Source organism: Babylonia areolata, chromosome 19, assembly GCF_041734735.1.
Source record: "Babylonia areolata isolate BAREFJ2019XMU chromosome 19, ASM4173473v1, whole genome shotgun sequence".
NCBI lineage: Eukaryota > Metazoa > Mollusca > Gastropoda > Neogastropoda > Buccinidae > Babylonia > Babylonia areolata.
The window spans coordinates 29,319,249-29,328,669 of NC_134894.1; the positions used below are offsets into that span (position 1 = coordinate 29,319,249).

General features: G+C 44.6%; 1 protein-coding gene across 6 annotated transcripts in view; it reads left to right on the plus strand.

The window, feature by feature from the left end:
* LOC143293601 (uncharacterized) overlaps nt 1–5,403 on the plus strand; it is a 10,439-nt gene extending 5,036 nt beyond the window's left edge. For all 6 annotated transcript variants that reach the window (XM_076604677.1, XM_076604680.1, XM_076604675.1 and 3 more), the window contains 3 exons: nt 836–1,253; nt 2,588–2,707; nt 3,803–5,403. In XM_076604677.1, coding sequence (XP_076460792.1) covers nt 1,083–1,253; nt 2,588–2,707; nt 3,803–3,988 — 477 coding nt within the window. In that variant the 5' untranslated portion in view covers nt 836–1,082 and the 3' untranslated portion in view covers nt 3,989–5,403. The remainder of the gene's footprint in view (nt 1–835; nt 1,254–2,587; nt 2,708–3,802) is intronic.
* The last annotated feature ends 4,018 nt before the right edge of the window (nt 5,404–9,421 follow it).

A 9,421-nucleotide genomic window follows, 5' to 3' on the forward strand; every position in this document is an offset into this window, starting at 1 on the left:
GAGTCCTGGATATCTGAAGCGGGGTGAAGTTTTGTCCTTTGCCAGCATGATGCACACATGACTAAGGTTTACCGTCACACCCGAAAGACTAGCAATCAGGCCACACTCAAGATGCTGCGAAGGAAAGAGATGAGAGAAAATCCCTTCTTTGGGATCTATGGTGATTCCCAGGCGGTTGTCCAACCCCCAGGGCCACCTCTGCAAAAAACAATTATCCACACCTTTCATTCCTGTCCAAACAGAAAGTTGACCCACTTAGTCTGCGGTTTTTGTTGTTGTTGTTGTTGGCTTTTTTCTTTTCTTTTCTTCAATTCAATTCTGAAACCACCAGCAGTGATCGAACGAAATAAATTCATCCAGGCAATGTTAACTAGAAATAAAACGAACCAGACACCGTTGATTTGTTTACGATCGAAAGGGTAGTGAATCCATATTCACTGTGTCAAGGGCTCGGCATAAGAAAAAGGTGGAGCCTAATCCTCTCCCTCCGCCGCTTCATAATAATAATAATAATGATAATAGTATTTATATAGCGCCGAATCTTGTGCAGAGACAAATCAAAGCGCTTTCACACCAGTCATTGACATGCATGCATAACTCTAAAACTGAAGAAGAAACTGAAGACAAGGAAGAGGCAGGGGAGGGAGGCTATCTTGTGAAGAGGTGGGTTTTAAGGCCCGACTTGAAAGAGCTGAGTGCGGAGACCTGACGAAGCGTAAGGGGAAGTTCATTCCAAATGCAAGGTCCAGAGACTTTACACGGTAAAGTACCCTTTCACACCTGGGTGCAGTGAGGAAAATCGGAGGAGTAAAAAGCTCTTTCTGTTTGTCTTCAGGTTGACAGCTAATACTTCAAGGAGGGAGGAACGTCGACTGATTCAAAAGCCTGGCCAGAACCAGAAGCATCGACTGTTGCAGACATCTCAAGGCCCGATAAACAAGTGAATGCCCGTCGCCTGGCATTCAGCACGCACGCACACACACACACACACACACACACACACACACACACACACACACACACACACACTGCAATCCACTCCTGTAACGGGTCCGTTTGACTGATACAAGACCTCCCGCAGAATGAACGGGGCCTTAAATCACAATGACAGTGGCGACCTGGGGGGTCAGGGAAGCAGGAAGGGAAGAAGGTCTTCAGAAGTGATCTACAATGGAGGACGCCCCTCACTGTTCTCCAACAGACGGCGTCACTCCTGTGACAGTTCCAGGACTTCCTCCGCTCAGTCTGAAGTGGTACGTATGTATGTACGTATGTATGTTCGGCTGTTGATACTAATTTCTGCAACTCCTCACCGCATCTCGTTCTCTCTGTGTCTGTGTCTGTGTCGCTGTGTCTGTGTCTCTGTTTCTCTGTCTCTGTCTGGCTAGCTGGCTGTCTGGCTTTCTGTCTGTCTGTCCCCCCTCCCATGTCTCTTTCTTCCTTCCATCATTTGTAAATTATTTGTATTGCATTGTATTGTGTTCACACGAGCCGAGTATCCTTCCTATGCATGAGGCTAATCTATAGTGCTATATAGACAACATGGCCTGTCTGTCTGTCTGTCTGTCTGTCTGTCTTCCCCCGTGTCTCTTTCTTCCCTCCATCACTTGTGCAAGTTATTTGTATTGTATTGTATTGTGTTGTATTGTATTGTATTGTATTGTGTTGTGTTGTGTTGTGTTGTATTGTATTGTATTGTGTTGTGTTGTATTGTATTGTATTGTGATGTGTTCAAACGAAGCGACTATACTTCCTGTGTACGAGTCTAACTTTCTCAGAATAATATATAGTGCCATACAGACAAAAGGGCCAGCTTTGGCAAACCGCGTGCGTACGATCACGAACAATGTGAACGTGACTTTCCCTACATACTCCACTTTTTTTTACCGTTTTTTAAAAGTTACTTATTTTATCGGTTTTCTTTTTAGCAACTGACTAAAAATCCGAGATACTGCGACTCGAGGCCTCTCTGAGTCAATAAACACACTGTTGACATGAAACCAACAACCGGTGCAGATAACAGATTAATACTTGACCTCTCTCTCTCTCTCTCTCTCTCTCTCTCTCGCCTGACAGCCCTCGTACTCACATACACCCGCTTACCGATTGCCAGATGACAGATTTATGGTTACGTATATTTACTTTTCTAGGGCACATGCGTGCAAAGTAAGAAAGTGTGTGTGTATGTGTGTGTGTGTGTGTGTGTGTGTGTGTGTGTGTGTGTGTGTGTGTGTGAGAGAGAGAGAGAGAGAGAGAGAGAGATGGTTTAGTGTTCAAACAAACTGTTCAGACAGTATTCTAATTAATGTTACAGGCATTACTTCAGTTGCATTAGTAGAACAAAACAGATGTTGTGGTGCTTTTGCATGTATGCACGCGCTCACAGACAGGCTGACAGACAGACAGACACACACACATACATACATACACACACACACGCGCGCGCGCGCGCGCGCGCACACACACACACACACACACACACACACACACACACACACACACACACACACACACACACACACAGAGTGTGTGTCAGCTAAATTCACTCAGAGGTAAACCAATTTGTGTATTGTATTGTATTGTGCAGGGCTCAGAGAGCGCCACGGACAGGGAGGAGACAGCAACAGAGACATGGGACCAGAGGAGGAACAGACAGAGGGTCCACTCGGCCAGCTTCTGGCAGTCCTTGAAAAGGGCGCAGGTCGAGGTAAGTATCATGACATTGTTGACTCAAGTTATCATTCCGGCGATGTGTCTGTATTGCCCTCCACACATGACATAGTCAAAAGAATTGATTAAGTATCTTTGAATCAATGAATCAGTCTCCTTTGTGCGTTTGCTCAGAAAGTAAAATCAAATGAATAGGACGGGACTACGTCGGCGGTTCCATATCTTATTGGCAACTTGCTCTGAACTAAACAGCAAGTGATGGTGCAGTGTTTCTACCCTATGAGAGGGCGCTGCATGTAATAATAATTATACGTTCTTTTTTTTGTACTGGTAACTTGTGTTCTGAACCAAGCAACAAGCGCTCATGTTGGTGAAAGGAACTTCGACGCGGCTGGAGAGCTAAACCTGAGAATATGCATGTACAGTTCATGACTGAAAACAAGAGAGGCAAGGCCTTCAAGACTCACTTGTGACTGAGAGTAAAACACACAAGCTTTTTATGTATTGAGTATAATTTCAAAATGTAATGTTTAAGGTGAGAAAGATCAGTTTAAAGCAAATTAAGTCCCCTAGCATAATTACAGAGTAATTTCCCTTTTTTACTATCTGCACCAAAACGTTTGCAAAATAAATAAAAGTTCCATGCTTAGCAAAAGAAGTTCCTGTTTGAACAAAAAATGATAACAATGACTGCTCTTGTTGTTGGATCAGAATATCAGATCAAAGTGCCAAGTTTAGAGAATACAAAAATTATAAATATAACAGTAAATGCAGTTTGCATATAATTAGGCTTCATTTAAAAAAATCTTTTTGTGCCCATCCCATAGGTGCAATATTGTTTTAAACAAGATGACTGGAAAGAACTGAATTTTTCCTATTTTTATGCCTAATTTGGTGTCAACTGACAAAGTATTTGCAGAGAAAATGTCAATGTTAAAGTTTACCACGGACACACAGACACACACACACACACACACACACACAGACAACCGAACACCGGGTTAAAACATAGACTCACTTTGTTTACACAAGTGAGTCAATAAGTCAGCTGTAGAATAAGAAATCGTGAGTTATTTCAATGAACCACTCCCAATGATAAACAAAACTCTTCTTTAACGATCTGCTGTTTCAGTTTAACCAGGACACACGAAGAATGGTTGATTTCATTGGCCGGAAGTTGAACAGTCGCTATGGTCAACGCGAGACGAAGGTGAAGGAGATTCGGATACTTCCGGGGGAAGAAAAAGAGGACCGGATGTGGGCACGACGCATGGCGCGAGATGATGGCGCCAGTAGCGTTTCCGGTCCATCGACATGAAATCAACGCTGTGTTCACATGTTGTCACTTTTATTTGCTCACAGAAAGTTAGTTAGAGGCGCTGAAAACGCTGCAGTAAATCAAGTAGTTTTGGGATAATCCACCAGCAGTGTCATATTTCGTAGAAAATGGATCCCGGGGTGGTGGTGGAAGGTGGTGTGGTGTTGGTGGGGACACGGAGTGGTGATTCGGTGCAAAGGGGAGAAGGGGGATAAGGCATCCATTTTCACCTAAATGTGTACAGTGATTATTTTTTTTATATATTGTTAACTGTTAGGAGCATCCATTGCGAAAACTGTGTAAAAGGTTCAGATTTCCAGCTGCAAAACAATGTTATTTTTATTTCTCCTCCCCGTAGTAACCTGAATGTGGGAACTGCAATAATAGACCGCTGGAGAGTTCCGTGCTGACAGGCGCGTCACATGATCTGTGCTCTCGAAGTTGATTGGCTCTCCAAAATTTCGAGATCGAGAGAGGCAGAACGTGCGAAACAGAAGGGTTCTTTCTTCGATTTTTTGCTCATATTTTGTTCTTTTTTCATTGCGCACATATTGTACAGAGTTTGTAACAATGAAGAAACGAGGGATAGTACATGTTTGCTGCATTTGCCTTTGTCGATCGCCTTTGGCATTGCTCGCGATTTCGAGTAAAAGTTAAATGCGCATGCGCAAGATCCAAGATGACCGCGGAACTCTCCAGCGGTCTATTGTGATACTCCATGAAAGTTGTTGGCATTTCATAGTGAGTGGAGACGCCACTTGAGATATCTCTGCCTTGTTTTAAAACACATCCCGGTCTGCTTATAATCTTCACTCACTTCATCTTCTCGTGCTGAAAACCTACCAGTCCTATCAAACTGCTCGTAATGTCTCTTTTTTCTACGACATGAGTTATGGCGCAGGTTTTCAGTTAATTCTCACCCAAATCCCTAATTATACTTGGAATATTTTGTTGGACGTTTCCACTTTGGTACTACTTTCACCTGTGTCTCCGCTAAACTTCTGTACACGAGTGTCATGATGTGTAGGTGGTGATTCTGATGTGTGTGTGTGTGTGTGTGTGTGTGTGTGTGTGTGCGTGCGCCACGCACGTACATGCGCGCGTGTGTGTTGTATGTGTGTGCGCGCGCGTGATTATATAATCTCTCTCTCTCTCTCTATATATATATATATGTGTGTATGTGTGTGTGTGTGTGTGTGTGTGTGTGTGTGTGTGTGTGTGTGTGTGTGTACACGCCCGCGTGCGCATGCAAACATGCGATGTGTTCATGCGAAGACAATATGAAGTGCGAACGCTTCGTTATACTATCTTGAAATGCGTTTTGGTCTGCTCTCTCTCTCTCTCTCTCTCTCTCTCTCTCTCTCTCTCTCTCACACACACACACACACACACACACACACACACACACACACACATTCAAGACACATGTCTCCTCTGTATAACTTGGCTGTGATTATGAACCCTCCCAATGGTTTGAAGAATTCCCGATAACAGTGTATTTCGATCCTGGTAGTACTGCACATTAGCATCATTGACTCTAAGACTATTTTGATTTGCATTATTATAGCTCTGTGCTAAAAATGCATGCCATAGATGTGTGTGTTTATGCTTTGAGTGTTTGGGTTATGAGGTGGTCGGTTTAAACGATATGATTCTTTGATCGAACGCACATGGCCTTGTGTATAGCAGGGTGTGTTGTGTGTGTGTGTGTGTGTGTGTGTGTGTGTGTACAACCATATAATCTTTTTGTCCACCGTCTGCACCGTTTCAGTGTTATTACTCCCACGCCGCTCATTCAGTGTTCCACACACACAGCCACATCCAGATCCATTTGCGGAAGTCTCATAGCCAGCAATGCACAGGTAAACTATCGATATTAGGTCGTCAGGAGGCCATACACCAGATGAGACCCTGCATTGTTGCCGGGTCACTTCGGTGGAGCCTATTATGATTTAACATACGCAGGACACCACCTACTAAGTAACACCCATACTGACGACAATAATCATCAAGCCATTATTGTCGTTAGTAAGGGGCTTAGTAGGTGGTGTCCTAAGTACGTTAAATCAGAACAGGTACCACTGAACTCCACCGAAGTGACTCAGCAGCAGTGCAGGGTCTCCTCTGGTGTGTGGCCTCATGGCGACCTAATATCGATAGTTCCCCCTGGATTGCCGACGCTGGAACTGTGACGGACGAACCCGGGTGTGGCCGTGTAAGGGGGAATCTAAATGAGCGGCGTGCCAGTAATGCCAATAAAACGGTGCAGATTATGGGACAGAAAAAAAAAAAGTCACCAAGCCGGCGAGTGCTTGAGCATCCCCTCTAAATTGGAGACCGCTACTTTATCCACCACCCAACGACAGTCCTCCATGAATCTACCGATACCGAAGACTTGGACAGGAATACACCCCAAGCATGGAAGTGAAGGATGGTCGAAACCGAGATCACCATGAGAGCGGGGAATTTCCTCGAAGAAATAGTAATGTTTGGTGTTTTTAATTGTTATGATTTTCAGGCGTACTTTTTATTCATAATGTTATAATTGATGCTGAATTATGATGTAGCGGATTTTTTCGTGTATGAGATTTTCGTTCATGTATTTCTATAGCGGTTTTCTGTATCCTAATTGTAATGGATTTTCATAACACTTCGCAATTAAACCTTTTGATGTGGAATTTCTTTCGTTTTTCATCATTTCTTATAGTAAGTTTGAACAAAAATTATCAATAATTTAATCTACAAAAGCAACAATAAATCATATTTCTTATTCATACGCATGAGCACAGAAGTTTCATACATCACCCTTCTCTTCTCCGTGTGTGTGTGTGGGTGGGGGGTGTGGGGGATGGTGCTTGCGTGCATGCGTGCGTGCGTGTGTGTGTGTTCGTGTGTGTGTGTGTGTGTGTGAGTGAGAGAGAAAGAGAGAGAGAGACACACACAGAGAGAGACAGAGAAATTGTGTGTGTGTGTGTGTGTGTGTGTGTGAATAAATGTACGTGTGTGAGTCACTGTGTGTGTGTGTGTGTGTGTGTGTGTGTGTGTGTGTGTGTGTATCTGTGTGCGTATATGTACGCAAATATGTGTTTCTTATGTTATCTGTTCCCTTCTCCATTGCACTCTTTCTATATTTCTTTCTCATATTTATTCAAATAACAAAAACAAACAAGCATATAAAAAGACAAAGGGCACACACACACACACACACGCACACACACACACACACACACACACACACACACACACACACACACACACACACACACACAGAGCATACAAACGTGACTTCTTCAAAGCACCGGAAATGTCACTCCAATAGCGCACGCGTTTCTCATCAGTAAAATTGTTCTTCTTGACCTCATGAACAGCTTGGACACTGACAATGGATCTACCCACCCACTCCGGAGCTTGGCTTCCCACTCTCCGTCCCTGCGACACACACACACACACACACACACATACAGACACAGACACAGACACAGACACACACACACACACACACACACAGGCGCGTCCATGCACACATTCGCATACATCAACTCAACCACCCACACCGCACTGGAACGTTCCATCATATTTCACTCTCCATCGCAGTGTGCGCGTTTGTGTGCCTTCGCGCGCGTATGCGAGTATGTGCACGTGTTCTGTGTTTGTCTCATGTGCTCTCTCTCTCTTATCCATCTGTCAATCTGTGTGTGTGTGTGTGTGTGTGTGTGTGTGTGTGTGTGTGTGTGTGTGTGTGTTCTTAGTCATATTCCTCCTGCAGGACTTTTTTTGTTTTGTTTTTTCTTCTCTCATTTCCCCGTTTCCATTAAATATATGTGTGCTATTGTAACTGCTGGAGATTACAAGGGACAGATTGGAAGAATAGGCCATACCTAAAATCTTAATCCTTGAATAAAAAATGTTCTGAGCTCTCTCTGTGTGTGTGTGTGTGTGTGTGTGTGTGTGTGTGTGTGTGTGTGTGTGTGTGTGTGTGTGTGTGTGTGTGTGTGTGTGTGTTCTTAGTCATATTCCTCCTGCAGGACTTTTTTTGTTTTGTTTTTTCTTCTCTCATTTCCCCGTTTCCATTAAATATATGTGTGCTATTGTAACTGCTGGAGATTACAAGGGACAGATTGGAAGAATAGGCCATACCTAAAATCTTAATCCTTGAATAAAAAATGTTCTGAGCTCTGTGTGTGTGTGTGTGTGTGTGTGTGTGTGTGTGTGTGTGACAAAAGCATCCACTGTCACTGTCAGCTGCTGGCAAAACAATCTAGTGCACCAGTGAAGAAGAAGAAAAACCTGCAGGGATTAAACCCCTGCTCTGTTTCCATGGTTCTGTCGCATCACGAACACCTATTTGTTTTGTTTTCCCAAACAGCAGGACACACTTCGCTGACTTTTGTGTCAACCTGAGGAGTGGCGGGGGGTGGGGGTGGTGGGGGGGGGGGGGGAGGACAGGGGGGAGGGGGGGAGTCGGGGAGAAGAGGAGGGGGAGGGATCTGGTACACAAGTTGGAGGAGGGGAGATGGGGGAGGTGGGGTGGTGGTGGGGGTTACATGCAAAACGTTAAGGAGCGATGCTAGGGAGTGGCGTGAGAGGGAGGCGGGGGATAGGGGTGGGTGGGTGGGTGGGGGGGGAGATTAGCTGCACGATTTGACTGTCAGTAACAAGAATTCCTTTATCAATTATAGACACACACACACACACACACACACACACACACACACACACACACACACACACACAGATAGATAGCTAGACAGAGAGATAGATAGATACATATGCATGCGTGTGCCCGTGCAGGCATGTCAAGAAACCAACCACCCGACAGCTGAAAACAAAACAGTCATAGTGAAAAACGAAACCCACAGTATGAAAACACCAAGGTTCTGATTAATGTCCTGCTCTAAGCTCTGCACGAACACTTGTTTGTTTTGTCTCTGCAACACTCATGTGTCTGCTTTGTGAGGAAAGTGGAGAGCAGAGGGCTGCGGGAACAAACACGCAGCAAAGATTTTCACCGAAGACTCTAGAAGTCAAGGGGGTTAACTGTCTGTTCCAGCTCTGCACGAACACCTGTTTGTTTTGCTTCTTCAAAGGGCACGTGAGGGGAAGGAGAACAAATATGTAAGAGATACTTCAGTGACAGGACGAACCATATCACTTCAAGTGGAAAGACGTTAAACTGAAGACGAACGCGCGTACACACACACACACACACACACACACAAGCGTGCGCGAACTTTTGACATCACCCCCTACCCACTGAATGCCCTCCCTAAAAGTTCCCACCTCCACCCCTCCTCCTCCTCCCCCTCCTCCTCCACCCTGCCCCTCTTTTCTCTTTGGAGGTGTCTTTCTTGGCAGTCTTGGTTAGATGTTGGACTTCTGGTGCCAGTTGCATTGCTTGGTTCTAACTTTTTGACAGTTACACGTAACTAAATG